General features: G+C 46.8%; 1 protein-coding gene across 4 annotated transcripts in view; it reads left to right on the forward strand.

Annotated features, from left to right (window-relative positions):
* Positions 1 to 15,904, forward strand: part of LOC119457877 (protein Smaug homolog 2) — a 135,004-nt gene that overhangs the window by 103,010 nt on the left and 16,090 nt on the right. For all 4 annotated transcript variants that reach the window (XM_037719638.2, XM_049670504.1, XM_037719637.2 and 1 more), the window contains 5 exons: positions 2,788 to 2,897; positions 7,537 to 7,623; positions 10,976 to 11,378; positions 11,789 to 12,035; positions 14,674 to 14,899. In XM_037719638.2, the coding sequence (XP_037575566.1) occupies positions 2,788 to 2,897; positions 7,537 to 7,623; positions 10,976 to 11,378; positions 11,789 to 12,035; positions 14,674 to 14,899 (1,073 nt within the window). The remainder of the gene's footprint in view (positions 1 to 2,787; positions 2,898 to 7,536; positions 7,624 to 10,975; positions 11,379 to 11,788; positions 12,036 to 14,673; positions 14,900 to 15,904) is intronic.

Raw genomic sequence — 15,904 nt, forward strand, 5'->3', positions numbered from 1 at the left:
GGCCAATGTGAGCGCTTGCGCGCCGCGATATTTCACGATTCGCACTGTTTGTACATTGTGCTATGGTGCTCGAATACTTCAAAAATACATCCTTCCTTTAATTCGAACAAATTTTCGGGCCCCTTCGAGTTCGAATTATTGAGATTCGACTGTATCTTGTGATGTAGGGTTAGGGTTACAAACTGCATACTGAGCTGAACACTAGTGGTGATTGCCAAGTCCTACAGTGGTGTGACGTTTGGAGTGTATCGAAGAGATGGCATTGGAATTTAACGCATGTAAGGTAGTGGGAAGGGTAGCTTCAAGGTCAGAAGCACAGTCGACTCATGATAATCTAAGCTTGGGCATTTAGCAGTTAACTCAAGACATTGATTGGTCTGCAACATTCTCAGTGCATCTTGAAAAACCTTCTAATTCAGGCATGCCTTTCGGCAAACGGAAGCGTCTTGGGCTCCTCGGGTAAGAAGACAGAGAGAAATGAGACAGAAGTGGCACTCGGAGGACATTCATAAGGCGTAATACGAATAGTCAAAATGCGCCTACATCTTTCAGATGCTGTCTACATTGATTGGGGCCTTGCAAAATGACACTGCCAATCCGCTCATAATCGTGGCTTTGAGTACACATATCTGTCTGTTTATGCAATTATGCATAGTTCTGTTTTGGACTGTGTTTTATTAGGCTGTTTCCAACTGAAGTACAAATGTCTGGTCTTTTCATAGATTCACCTAAGTTGACTATAAATGCAAATCTCGGGCATATATTGAAAGCGCCCACGAAGGTTTTCGGAAGTGAGCCATTGCAGGTGGAAGTGAGTAAAAGATTATTAAAGAAGTTAAAAGGCAGCATTGTGGAAGGGTGCATAGAAGTTTTTAAAGGCATTTATACATCACTTATGTTTCCGTTTAGGATAGTGGTGCAAAGTTTATTGATAAGTCTGGAAAAGCTTAAGTACCAACTACAGTTGAGTCCCGCTACAATGAAAGTCACGGGACGCGCGAGTGGAAGGGTGCATAGAAGTTTTTAAAGGCATTTATACATCACTTATGTTTCTGTTTAGGATAGTGGTGCAAAGTTTATTGATAAGTCTGGAAAAGCTTAAGTACCAACTACAGTCGAGTCCCGCTACAACGAAAGTCACGGGACGTGCGAAAAATTTCGTTGTAGCGGAACTTCGTTGATGCCAAATTAGTATGCATATAGGTACGCCAAACGGCAAAGCCGCGAACAAAACCGAAACCATCGTCTGGGAAATCTTCGCGATGGCGTGGGGGCAAAGGTTGAGACGTACCGAAGGTGGTCAATAAAGTGTCAACTTCACGAGAGAATGCATTTCGCGCCGCTGTTACAGCATTTTTCGCACATTGCGGCCAACGCCTAACTCAATGCGCATGCCCGGCCGATCGCGAAATTTATTTTGCGGCACATGCACCGTCGCAATGAAGCGGTTTGAATTATCAGAATTTCATTGCATATTTATGACAAAGTCGGGAAACTTGGCAAGCTTGCGCTTACTGGAAGTTTTATTTGCTTACGCTTCACGGCAAGCAAAGGCGTTACGTGAGTCTCGCAGTCCGTTAAAAGAGCCATCGCAATGTCATTATCGTGGGCTCTGATAACTTTGAAGATGAGGTCGAAAGGATCCATTACTTTCAAAGCAGTCGCTGGAGTCAGTGTGTCTAGCAGTTTGTCATTTTCCCCTGACAACGAGACGTTGGCATCATGATGACAACAGCGGCCGTGGCGCGGCCTCCATATCTTGAAAGCAATCTGCGATGTGCACAAAGAGCACGCCCGCGCGTGCCTCATCTTCAGAGCGTTTGTATCTTTAGTGATTGTAACTTTAGCAAAAAGAATGGAGGACCTAAATCAAAAATCCGCTTCCGACATTCACTAGAATTTTACTTTTTATTCGAATGCAATAAATTTTCTAAAGATCGGTCCAGGGTTTATCTTGGAAAAGCATTTCTGCGTTGTACATGTATTTGAGAAGGTGGCATTGGGATTGAGCCTGAGCTTAAGCTTCCTCTTAATCCAACTGCAATGCCTTTTTCCAGGTAGCGTGAATATAGAGCAGCCTCTATGCAAAATGTTGCATTTAAAATACGAGTGGACACCTTACGATAAGCTAGCGAAAACAGACATTTTAATAACGAGAACGGTGGAAAAAAAGAGAAAAAGAAATGGGGCCATCACCACTAGAAAGAGTACAGAAAACCTTGAACACTGAAAACCAGTGTGAGCATTCGACACGATTTTGCAAGATTAGCTAGTGCCTAAAGTGCGCCGAGAACCTTGGATGCCATGGTCTACATTTGCGTCGCATCTGCTAACGACCAGGTGCCTGTGTCGTCTGGCTGGGCACTCTTCTAAGGCTGTTCATAAAAAAATAGACACCCACCATGGTGGTGTTTGCATAGTGGCTATGGCGTTAAGTCTGCTAAACCCGAGGTAGCCGCGGCAGCCACATGCAAAAACGCTCGTGTACCATGCATTGGGGTGCACGTTAAAGGACCCCAGGAGGTCAAAATTAATCCAGAGACCCCCACTATGGTGTGCCTCATAATCATATCTGGCACGTAAAACCCCGGAATTTAGTTGTAAATTAAGAAAATAGAAATTACTAGACTGGCAGCTTCGCATCAAGATTACTTGAATAGTATGAATGCTGCACATTTGTAACCATTTGAAAATTTTTTTCAGTTAGCCCTTAAATGTGTTCACAGTTTGCAAGTGCCACAGTAGCTTCATAGCTCTACTGGTGTGTGTGTGTTTGGTTGTTTGCAGATGTGCCCAGCTGGCTCAAGAGCCTCCGATTGCACAAGTATGCCTACCTGTTCGCCAGCATGAGCTACGAGGAGATGATGAACCTCACGGAGGAGAAACTGGAGGCCCAGGTGCAGGAGATGTTTTATTTTTCTTTCTGTTTCGGTCCTGCTGAACACTTTTGCTTAGCAATTGAATAGTATGGACAGCCTCTCTTCCTCAAACCTATGTGGCAAAACCGTTTTCCATATTTCAGTAAAAGCTCATTAATTCACCGCTCATTAATTCGAAAGTTTCGATAATCCGAACCGGTCGCCTGCGGTCTGTTCCACAGTGCATAGAAGTCTATGTATAATACAACCCGTTAATTCACTTGAAAATTGGCACCTGCACCTATAATTTGAACCTGTGTGCCACCGAGTGTCGCAGTTGTGATGGCACCACCATTGGAAGCTTTCACGGCTGAGCGATAGGGGGCACAACCATCAGTAGTTCCGGCATGGTGGTCAAAGAGAATAGCCACATCGTCAGCAACACCATCATTTCGTGTTGAACAGTCTCGCCTGCTGGTGGTGGTACTAGTGCTTTTGTATTGTTGTGTGTGCACGCTGTTTCTGTGCATTGGTTCTGTTAAGCCTACGTCGAAGCTGCAAGATGTCGGTGCAGGGAAAGTACTGCGCGAAGACTGTGAAGGAGAAAGTGGAGATTCTGCGAGAAGTAGACAAATTGAAGACCAATAAGCTTGAAATCGCGAAGAAACACTGCATACCGCGGAGTACATTGTCTACGTAGACGAAGGGAAGACCAACAAGCTTGAAAACACAAAGAAACACTGCATACCACGGAGCACATTGTCTACGTAGACGAGGGGAATATTAACAAGCTTGAAATCGCAAAGAAACACTGCATACCGCGGAGCATGTTGTCTACGTAGAAAAAGGGAAGACCAACAAACTTGAAATCGCAAATAAACCCTGCATACCGCGGAGCACGTTGTCTACATAGACAAAGGGAAGACCAACGAGCTTGAAATCGCAAAGAAACACTGCACACTGGGGAGCATGTTGTCTACGTAGAAAAAGGGAAGACCAACAAGCTTGAAATCGCAAAGAAACACTGTGTACCGCAGAGCACGTTGTCTACGTAGACGAAGGGAAAACCAAAAGCTTGAAATCACAAAGAAACACTGCATACCACGGAGCACGTTGTCTCTACGTACATCCGCAATAGAAAGAGCATTCAAGATGCGTACCAAGCCGAGGATATTTCCAGCAGCCGAAAAAGGCTACGCATAGCTAAGTACCCTGACTTGTGAGCGCTGTGATTATGCGGGTCAAAGAAATGAGAAGCCAGAACTTCGCTTTGAGCGGACCCCTCATCATGACAAAGGCGGCCGATTTCGCCCAGCACTTGGACGTCCGAGACTTCGTCGCCTCTGAGGGATGGTTTTGTCGCTTTAGGGAAAGGCATAACGTTGTCTTCCGCAAAATATCTGGTGAGGCATAGAAAAAGGACGCCAACACATGCGCGACGTGGGAAAGCGGCGCCCTGCGGCAGTTCCTTGACAGCTACTCGCCAAGTTATATTTCTAACGCTGACGATACAGCGTTGTTTTGTTAACTTCAGCCAGATAAGACCATCATGTACAAAGGGAGATGTGTCGGCGGAAAGCGCAGCAAAGAGCATGTCACCGTGTTGATCGCCGCAAATATGACCAGGACGGAAAAGGTCCCGCTCTTTGTGATTGGGAAGGCACACAGCCCCGGTGTTTTAAAAACGTTCGTAAGCTGCCGACACAATACGCCGCCAACACGAAAGCATGGAGGACGGCCGATTTGTTCAGAAAGTGGCCACTCCAGTTTGTCAGACGAATGGGACTCCGCAGCAGAAGAGTTCTCATCGTCGACTATGCGGCACACAAAATCGAGTTTGAGCTGAGAGCCACGGGGTTGGTTTTGCTCCCTGCTACCACCACTGCGGCCCTACAGCCGATGGACCAGGGCATTATCAGAAACATTAAATGTTTCTACAAGCGCCACACGCTTGAAAGAATGATTTAGTGCTCGGGCAGCAAAAAAAAAAAAAAAGAAAAGAACTACTCACTGCCATGCACATGTTGGTGCGGGCTTGGGATCAAGTTATGGCAGCTACCATCGCGGACTGTTTCCGCCACTGTGGTTTTGCTGCTGGAGTCGTACAAGGAAGTGGCAACGACGGGGCTGAGGAGCTCGTGCCTGAAGCGATGCGTGACGTACATTACGATGTCACTTTTAGTGATTATGTCGAAGTCGACAGTGGTGCATCGGTGCGTGGTGCCTTAACAGATGAAGATATTATCGCCGAAGTAGGAGGCGCTAAGCAGTCAGTCGCCGAAGAGACGAAGAAGATGACAACGAGGAGGAGGTGGTGCCCATGCATCTCTCGGCTTCGGAGGTCATGGAAGCACTGAATGTCGCGCGCCTCTTATTTAGCTTTGAAGAGGGCAAGGATGACTCCCTGCGTCGCATTTCCGCACTGGAGCAGAGGACGACAACTATAGCACTCAAATAAAAAAAGCGGCAAGTGATCACCATTTTTTTTTTTTTTTTTTGCAGATAAATGTTTTCCATGCCCTCTGGGTCCGAAACGAATCCATTTTTTGCTCACTTTCGTTCGTTCAAATTATGTGTAAATTGAATTGGCCTAATGGTCCCGCGAAATTCGAATTAACGAGCTTTTAGTACTATATTATGCCTCCTCTAGCATATCAATACAACTGACTCGGTGATAACCTAAGAATTCGCTACAAACTTCCGCCCTTAAAACTGCAGTGTGCCTCCCTTTTGCACTTGATAAAAGTTCCAGAGGGATGTTGAAATTGAAGGACTTTCAGCCCTGCCGTGCGTTCCTGAAATGAGTGAACATATATTGCTGGAGCAACTGTCCAGATTATCTTTAAGAGTGACAGTGATGTAGGTACCATATCATTGATAGGTTGTCGCTGTCTATATGACAGTAGATCCTCATTGATACGATCCCATTTCGCACGATTTCCCAGAGCCCTGTGACATGCGTTGTCGTCACGTTCTTGGGTCAGCAGCTTCTTCAGGTGTGGCATTCTGGTACCCGGAAAGTTCCGACTTGCCCACTGAGTGAGAATCGGGGCATGAGAGGCCGACTCGTCAACCTGATAGGGCCCGAGCTGCCTGTGGTGCGCTTTGATGTTTTGCTGTTGCGCTGTGCTTTAAGGCGGCAACAGGAAATCGAAATGTAGCTGGTGGGCAACACAGGAACACAATGCTGCCCAAGCGAAACATGACACTCAGTTCATGCTGCCTGCAGCTTGGAATGGCAATGAGTTTGGGTTATCGCATATTAACCCTTTCAGACGCTGTGTACACAATTGTTTATACCAGGCTAGTGCATCAACAGCAAAAGCACTGATGAAAGTAATGATATTTAACATGTGTCGCTTGTATTGAAAATTACCCGTACTTTCTACGATTCTGAAGATGCAAGAAATACGGTGAAAGTAAGTTTTCAATCAGCCGGATAAAGTGGCGTCTGAAAGGGTTAAGATAATGCCGTATGCTTCAGTCGGCGGGGGCACCACGTCGCCACACACGCTGTCAAGATAAATGAAGATGCTTTTTTGCTATGAGGTTGGCTGCGATGCCTGTGAATGCAATGTGCAATGACTCGCGAGGAGATTTACAGGTACCAGAAGAGGAAACTCAGTGAATGGCGGCATTTTCTTGAGAACAAATAAAACGCCATCTTTGATGTCAGTCGTTACAAAGCTGCGACACCAAAAATAAACACTGCTTGGGGCTGATAAATGATCAGTATGCTATATGGCAGGTAAATCTTGATTTAATGAACTTCAGTATAATGAAATCTTGGTATAACGCTTCTGTCCCTAGAACATGTATTTCTTAACCTCATTATAACAAAGTGTGTTTATATGTGATTTCAATATCACGAAATTTCTCTGCCACCACGAAGCGGCAGCTGAGAGCATACTAAAGTCGTGCAAATGCAGCTCGCACCTTTATCTTAGAGGTAATTTGCGGCGGGTGCAACGCTGGCGCGAGCCAAGGTGGCTCATAGTGTCCTCTCACAGCGGGGGACGCTATCAGCCGCGACGGCGGAGTGGATACAAAAGCTTCACAAGCATCACTTCGTACTGCTGATGTAACAATATCGTTGACATGGCATGAAATCGTATCTTTGGTTGCTGACTCCAAAATTCAGCATAAAGATTTTCTTTTTCTCACTCAAATTCATGTTTTCAGATTTCTCGATAATTCGGAAAATTTTACAGCTCTTTCTGTGGGCAGGAAAATGCCGTCAGGGACTGTACTTATTTGCTTAAGAGGTCCAATTTCAATATAACGAAATTTCAATATGACAAAGTAATGGGCAGATTTTGCTGTAGTCTCATCATCTGCCACCAGGCGATGCACTAAATGCCTGCATGTCCGCCGCATGCTCAGCTAAAATCAGTTCTTCCTCCACTCATCTGCTCGGGCAGAGTGAGCACGCACAAGTGGAGCGAGGAGCAGAAAGTGTTCTGTTAAAATTGTAGAGATTTAGTGGGAGTGCGTATGACTTTGTGTGTTCACAAGCTCAGTGCTCATTTGGAAGGTAACAGGACATGGGTTTGTTTTGTATTTTCTTTCTTTTTACTTTTTTTTTTCTTTTTGTTGGTAGTGGTGTTTGCCTGTTTCTCTTGAGCTCATCACACATTTCCTCTGTTTCATGCATTCCGGATGCTGTTTTCTTTCGAAGAGTGTGACTAAAGGAGCACGTCACAAGATTGTGCTTAGCATTCGGAAGCTGAAAGAGCGCCCGGCCACGTTGCGTCAGCTGGAGAAGGTGAGGTCTTGATCCAGAGCTTTGCGAGGACCTTGTGAAGTAGTGTTGGGATGCGGCTTGTCCCAGCAATCCGTACAAGTCATGTTGTTGAGGAAATTGAAGTGAAGCGGGCAGTCTTGTGTCTGTTTCTTTTTCTTTGGTTGTTGTTGAAGACAAGGTCTTTTTTGGAGCCTTACAGATCGATTCGGGATTCGTGGTGGGATGTGGGTGTTTGGCTGCCACTTTCTGACCACTTTTGTCAAAATGAGGCGATTCAAGGCCTTCTAGGGCATAGTGCACTTAGAACAATGAAAAAAGCGTTGAAATAAAGCTCGAACGAAAAAGACGCACCAAGTTAGCGTAGCGCTATGTATGGAGCATTTAAAAGGGTGAAATTGGTGCAAGAAGGCCGAACGAGGTGTGCTCGTTCAAGCTGCGTACACCTAAAGCCATAACCATAACGTGACTTCATTGAGCAAAAGATGAGCGGCTGCTCGAGAGAATGCCGTCTATAAATGTGGGCCGATCCTAAAGGTAGTGCAGTCTAAACAACAAACCACATGGCACACTAATGCACCCAAGAAGACCTTGTCCTTCTTCGACGTTAACTGCCGTTGATTTGCCTTTCGGTCCTGAATACCTAATTTGCTTTTTCATTTGTTGCATAGAATTTAATAGTTAATATGAAAATTTGACAATTGTCTAATTTCATTTAAAACGGCAACCATATGCACGCAGTATTGAAGCAACAGCGACAAGCGGTGCGACAGGCGGACCGTTGTCAAATCATTCGGAAATTTGCGACTATAAAATTAGTGGCAAATTGTCATTGTTGCCCACCAGATAGGAGGATACGCCCTCCCCAAAAATTGCCCATCTCCCGAGGCCAACATTGCAGCCAGATGTTCTAGACCTAGTCTTGACATGACGTCATTGCCAGTAAAAATGTGTTCCATGTCGGCAGCATTCTATGCTGTGGAGCTATCCGGTAGGTGGAAATCAGTACTCTTCAGCAGCTCTTGGAGGCCTCTCAGACCTAACAGCATGAAAACAAACAGCTGATTTCAGTAATACAGTCAAACCTTGATAGAACGAACTTCGATTTAACGAAATTCGCGATGTAACGAAGTTTTTCGCTGCAAGTACAATTTTGTTATATCGAGGTGTGACTGCAATGACAAAGCGTTGTCAATACTTGAGCCTCAGTGTGAGATGAGGTGAAGCGAAGGCTGATCTTTAACATTTTTTTTCTTGCTATCACAGCGGAGAGCAAGTAGCAAGAGCAAATTCAGATTGAAGCTACTGCACTGGTCGCTACAATATTGTTACGCAATCAAGTGGTAACCGCTGTAACTAAAGAAAGTCGCGGCATGTACTTCCTGGCGATACGCGACATTTTTTGGCTGGTTAAAAAGCAGAAGTGTCGGGTACAGATTGCCCTCCGAGATGGCAGTACCTCTCGCTCAGCTCTGTCGCTTGTCGCTGTCACTAAAGAAATTGTGTGCACTTCGTTGAGCCCTTGACAGCACCTAAGCCGACGCGTACACTAGTGGCTAGCAGATGTGATACAGATCCTAGCATTTCGCTTCCCAAGTTTTTCAGCGCCTATTATCAGCGTGCCGTGGGCGCTGCCTAATCTCAAAAGTGACGCAAGGAAACCATACCAGGGGCGGTATTCTGTAAGAGTCTACTTAGTGGACTGTTCATTTCAGCTGTTTCTGATTGGCTGCTGCTTCACGAGCAGGAAGGAGACTGGCTGGCACCCTCGCGCACGTGAAGCAGCACCCAATGGCGACAGCCGAAGTGGACAGTCCACTAAGTAGACTCTTACAGAATACCGCCCCTGGTTTCTTTACCTTGCACAATGTGCCAGGTTCTGTATAATTTCCTGCTAGCGCTTATGGCTGCATTTCTTGCAGTCTCATTACAAAAAAAAAATTATTAAAAAAAATTTGGGGGGCTTTCTGTGACACGTCCACTTTTATCTAAAACTTAAGATTTTTCAGTGGAGATCGCTCTTATATCAGGTCTATACCGGGTGTTAAAAATTAAGCTTTACGGAATTCTTAAAAATCGCCTGTGGCAGGTAGCGTAATTCTTATCGTTGAGCTGGGTTATTCAAAGAGGTGGACATTAGTAGCACGAGAAATTGAAACACATATTCAACTAATTAACAAAAATTAACTAATGAACTTCTTAGTTAATTACTTTACGACACATATTGCAATTTACGCATTGTAGCAGGTGAGCTTGTCAGGCGTATCCACTTGGAATGAATTTCCAGAATGACACCAGTTTGGAGATACGTGCCATCAAACTTGGTGTAAAAATGCATTGTTGCTCCAAAAACTGTTTCACCAAATGCTGTTTTGCACATTGAAGAACAAAAGTAACTGGAATGCCCATATATTTCGTGCCACTCTTTGGGAAATAATATCTTGAAACTCGTGTCATCCTGGAAATTCATTTCAAGTTGATGCATCTTGCACACTCACCGGCTACATTTTGTAAATTGCAATATGTGTCGTAATTAACTAAGAAGTTCATTAGTCACTTTTTGTTGATTAGTTGAATATGTATTTTGATTTCTTGTTCTACTAATGTCCGCCTCTTCGAATAACCCAGCTCAACAATACGAATTAGGCTACTGCTACAGGCGATGAAAATTCCGTCAAGCTTAGTTTTGACCACCCGGTATGCACACTACGAAACTAGGCTTTTTGTGCTGTTAAAAATTCGGTTGCAGTTGTCCTTCAAGAGCTTTTTTGCTGTAAGCCCTTTAAAGGAACACTAAAGAGGAGCACTAAATCAGTTTAGATCGATTAAGTACTCCTTCAAAACTCTATTCTCAGTAATTTTGCGATGATAGGTTGATTATTAGAAGAGAAAATAAAGGCAGAAGTTCTACTTCTTTAATTTTACACCAGAACTGCAGTGCCACATGTCACTGTGACGTCACTGTTTTCGAAGTATCTTCCTACATTCGGGTCTTTACAGCTCAGCAAAGGTTCTTGAAGCTTTCTGAGCTCATCCTATGGCTTTTTTACAATACAGTGTAGTCTGTCTTTGTCATTAAAATAAATCAGGCTCAAGTAGATGACGTCAAACTCCATGAGTTCATAGCGAGTGGGTGCGCAAACTTCAAGGTGGCATTGCCACCCATCTTTCAGTATGACGTCTTTCTTTGCTTGTCAACGTTGCTCTTGCATTAAGAGTGGCTTTTTTGGTATTGTAAATCAACAGCTTACAACTACAGCTCGAATTATTTTTCTCTTTAGTGTCCCTGTAAGGAACATTGGTGATCACATGAAGGTTGTGGTGTTTTTGCAGAAGTTATATTTTATAACCATGTTTCTCATCCTTTCATCAACAGAGCCTCCAAGAAGAAGGCGACATCCGCACAGCCCTGGCCGAGCTCCGTGCCATGCTCCAGACCCCCATGAAGGCCTCGAGTCGCGCGGAGGACGGTCAAGATGGTGGCGGGCCACTCCACCGGGCGGCCTCGCCCGGCTCATCAACTTCCACCGTGACGCGTCTTTCTGGCAACAGCGACGACATTGGTGGTGGAGGTGCTGTGTCCCTGTCCTCTGCGGCGGAGGAAGAAGGAACGAGGTCGAAGGAAGAAGACAGCCCTCCATCTTCGCTGGACTCGGCCTGCGGTGGGCCGAGTCCAGCGCACAGTCCTAACAAAGGCGGCGCTGCTGCTATGGCGACAGACATTTCCGGAGAGGAGGATGAAGACTTGCCGGGTCTTTTCACTAGGGTGGTAGGAAAAGGTGGGTAATCAGTAAAGGTGTTGGAATGACAAAATTTTCTGATCGAATTTGAATACCTTGAAACCTTGACATTAAACAGATGTAATTAATTTATTTACATATTTAAATAACTGTCAAAGCCCATAGATGTTACAGAAGGGAGTAGGGCAAACATGTAAGAAATCAGGTATCCAGAGGTATGGCAGGAATGCATGAATAAAAACAGTACAACACATATTAATGTGTAACTCTAGATACATCAAGTAAGTTTACTGATGCTTTGGAGGCAGTCAAATGTTTCAATCTTTACTATCTGAGGGATGAATGGGCAGAAGCTTGAAATTTTATCATGGCCCTTTTAAGCCTGCGCTTGTTATCGCATTGCTTTGCTGCGGTTGAAACGGACTTTTCTCTGGGTGGCACGTGTGCAGTGTGCAGCAGTCTGCTGGTGAGCGTGCGCGCAGAGGACCAGAGTGTCAGTCAGTTTGTGACCCTGGTGGACAAGTGCCTGGCGCACGAGGCGTTCAGCCCCGCCCAAAAGCGGCGCCTCTTCTCCTGGCGGCAGCAGGTGCACAAGGCCTGGCACCCCGTGCCACCTCGGCGGTCGATCGACACCCGCCACCACCATGTCTCCACGGCGACGGCCGCCACCCAGGGTCCTCGGTTGCCCCCGGCTGGGTGAGTGTGCCAGCTTGTTTCTGCGAGTACTAAGCAGTGCCAAACACATACCTGCCAACTTTTCTGCTTTTACTGTGAAATACAGTAAAAGCTCGTTAATTCGACCCTCGTTAATTCGGAAGATCGGTTAATTCGGACACGTCCTTTGGTCCCGGCAGGCGTTTGCATTATTTAATGCAATGAAACTCTCGTTAATTCGGACGTATTTGGTCGCACATCGGTTAATTCGGACAACTCTCGGGGCTTGGCGAGCGCGGAGCGCCACAAATGTGCGACGCAAACGAGCCATAACTAGAGTGTACTCTACCATAACGGCGTTAGCGTCCACGGAAACGAAGTGACGGAGTTCGCATCGCCATATCCATCAGTGGATATCATACGGGAATGACAGCAACGCAGAACACTTCGTGTCTATTTGAGCCTTTAAAGCTTTTATTCTTGCGTTTGCAGGCGCGCATAGCACCACGTTAGCCGCGTGCCTTCAAAACTGCGTAGTTGCCATCTGTGATCGCGTTGATAGCAGCCGCGGTTTCATCCACAGCGCTTGCGGCAAAAAGTTTCGTTTTCACTCAGTGTCCGTGACGACAGGGAATGGAATACGAAATCCTTGAAAAGAAAAAAAAGAAAGAAAAGAAATATGGAGCCATTCCACGCCGCTGCGCGTTGTTTTCCATCCTTCTCCGCATCGCCAGCCTCGCATGCCTCTGTCCCGCCGTTGCCCTTCCGCCCCTCCGAACACGAATGGTCCGCGCCCATAGCTCTGTAAGCCACACCACCCTCCGAAACATGAATGGACCGAGCCAAAACAACGTTATCGTCTACCGAAACGAAGCGACGGAGTTCGCATCGCTGTAGTCATCACTAAACATCGTATTGGAATGACAACAACGCCCGAAGGCTTCGTGCCTATTTGTGCCTTTAAAGCTTGCATTTACCGCCGCACATAGCACCGCGTTGGCCGCGCGCCTTCATGACTGCGTAGTCACCATCCATGATCGTCTCGATAGCGGCCGCGATTCCGTCCGCCGCGGTTGCGGCAAACAGTAGTTTCGTTTTGACTCGGTACGCACGTCGGCCGCCTGCCTTCATAACTCGGTAGTCGCCATGCATGATCGCGTCGATATCGACAGCGGTTTCGTCCGCAGTTGCAGCAAACGGTAATTTCGGTTTGACTCTGCGTGCGTCGGCCGCGCGCCTTCAGAAACGCGAGGTCGCCGTGCATGATAGCGTTAACAGCGGCCGCGGTCGCGGCAAGCAATAGTTTCGTTTTTACTCCGTGCAAAGCTGTCGAGGATGAAGAGAGAGAGAGAGATATTGCGGTTGGGAAGAGGAAGAGGCGCACCGTCTATATCGCTATGGGCGGCGACCCAGCGACATTGGTGAAAAAATAAACAGGATGTGCGCGCGCGCTAGTGAAAAGCGCGTCTCAGATGAAGACGCGCGCCGCGGCCGCGATGTGAAGGAAGTCGCGAGACCTTTGCCGCTGCGAGCTCTAATCAGTCACGAGATGACGAGAATTGCAGTTTCCGCATTGCGTTTATGCAAAATAGAAACAGAATTTGCTGATTCATACTGCAAATAAGAGCGTGTTGACGCAGTAAGCATTTGTTTATTGTTTTCTTGATACCCTCGATAATTCGACATTCGGTTAATTCGGACATTTTTTTCGCTCCCGTGAAATTCGAATTAACGGGCTTTTACTGTACCACATATTCAGTTTTGTTTATGGTTGTTGTACTGTTGTCACACCACGGGGACGAGCGCTGCATTCATCAGGGATGCTAATTGGTGCCTGCAAAAATGCCTTTCACCGACACAAAATGGGTTGAGGCAGCCCAGCCAGCGCACAGTGCCAATGTCTATGTAATGTCTCTCAAACGACTCTCTTCCAGTCGGAAAGGAATGTGCGCCGGTGACATCACCACCTTGTCGTGCTCTAAAGTGGACCGGCGAGCCCGCATTGCTAAAGGCATGTAAGGCTGGACCGGCCCATTGTTACGAGAGAGAGAGAGAGATGCTACCAGTAAACCTAGTTGGTCTGGCAGCATCTGCATGTGCACCAATGACAACAACATGCAGGGGTGGGAATCCTGTGCCAGTTGCGCCATTTTGCTACTCATGCAAATGGTTGCGCCAGAACAGCTTTGGTAGCTTTGGCTCAGTCGGGATTCAGCGGAAGATTGCTGGTGAGGCGCAGGGCGTTATGGGGTTGGTCTCAGCGGTCGTGTAAAAGTAGCTTTTGTATTCTGACTGCCAGTGGGTGCCAACAGCCCTATTAGGCCCCCTGAATAAATGTAAAGTTAGCGACATTCTTTTATCTTGTCCTCTGAGCTGGCGTGTGAGAGCAGGCGAGGATGTCCTGTTCTTATCCGTGTGTCCCTGTTGGTGGAGCAGAGTCATGCGGTTTTGCTGCTGCCGTTTACGTGAAAACAAACGTGCGAGCGGCCGCACGCTGCCAGTCGCCCCTTTTGTTTTGTTTTTTTTTTCTTTTTTTTTGTTTTTACTTGCGCTGGTGCCATAACAGTTGCTTCGATCGTGGTGATCGTGAATCTTGATAATGCAGCGATCCCCACCATGGAATGCCTCATGATCACGCAAATCCCCCAGAATCTAATTAGACTTTTTTTTTTTGCCGCAGTCGCTGGTGTGCTGTGGGCTCCTCAGTGCTTCCCCCCCTGGCGGGGGGTTCAGACTTTGGCCGGCTGGCCGGCCCCAGTGGACCCCCAGTGGCCCCTCCGCTTGGGCGACCTCCCGCTGTGTTTTTTGGTGGCGGGGCCTCTGTCGACTGCCCCGGTGGCAGCAACGGCGGTGGACCCCTGGGGGGACCCCTCGCTATGGTCATCAAGAGGCCCAGCCTGCAGGAGGTGAGTGCTCTGGTTTGCCGAGTCGCTGCCCTTGGGATGAACGGGAAACAATTCGGACGAACGTGAAAAAATACCCGTGTTTCCTCGCGCATTGCTTTAACAAAAGCTGCAATTTTTATGAACGCTTGGTGGCGCTTCACTTCCCTTTGTCTGAAATAGTTGTCGGTAAAATAAATTTTTTGAAGGTGCCTGAAAGCTGTGACGCTCCTTCTAATGTTGAATATATCGTATTTACTCGAATCTAACATGCACTTTTTTTCCGGTAAAACGGGTCCAAAAATCGCGTGCGCGTTAAAATCGAGTACGACCCTAAATCTGCGTTACCATATCGCCATCGGTAGTTCAAAATGGCTGCCTTGTACGCGCTTCGAGCCTAGGTGCCGTAGCTTCCTCCATGTGCTGTAGTAAGTGTGCTTAGGCATTAGTCTACCATCTCTCTTCCCGTCTTCTGCATTTGCTATATCTGCATGAAGTGCCGAGTTCATCGTGATGCCGCATTTAAAAGTTTGAAGGACGCTTAAGCTTCACCTTTAAGAGTGGAACTCAATAACATTCAAAGAACCCTGGCTGCTTATCAGGCTTTGTTCTCGTATATTCAAATTACAATCCGATGCTATTACATTTATTGGTCGTGGTTAAGTCAGATTTCGCTTTTGAGAAATTCAATTCAATTCACACGGAAGGCCTGCACGGTCGGGGTGGTTCGGGAAAATTATTTCTGCCATCGATGCCGGCGAGTCCGTGCCCATGCCGACACGGACGCCGGATTTTCTGCGACACGGGGCCCTTAACACTATCGCGTTAAAAGGAAAGTGATCATGTGTGCTGATACGGACAGAAATCGGGCCGCGTCACAGGTATTCGGAGAATCCGAAACCTGCATGCAGGACTGGAGCAAACAGGAGAGGATTTTCGCCAGCAAAGCTACGCGGAAGGGTTTCAGTTGCCCGAAGCAGGACATATTCTGCGACGATCCACTTCAGCGATACGATCGCATCGGCCCTA

This window comes from Dermacentor silvarum, chromosome 7 (assembly GCF_013339745.2).
Source record: "Dermacentor silvarum isolate Dsil-2018 chromosome 7, BIME_Dsil_1.4, whole genome shotgun sequence".
NCBI classification, from domain to species: Eukaryota; Metazoa; Arthropoda; class Arachnida; order Ixodida; family Ixodidae; genus Dermacentor; species Dermacentor silvarum.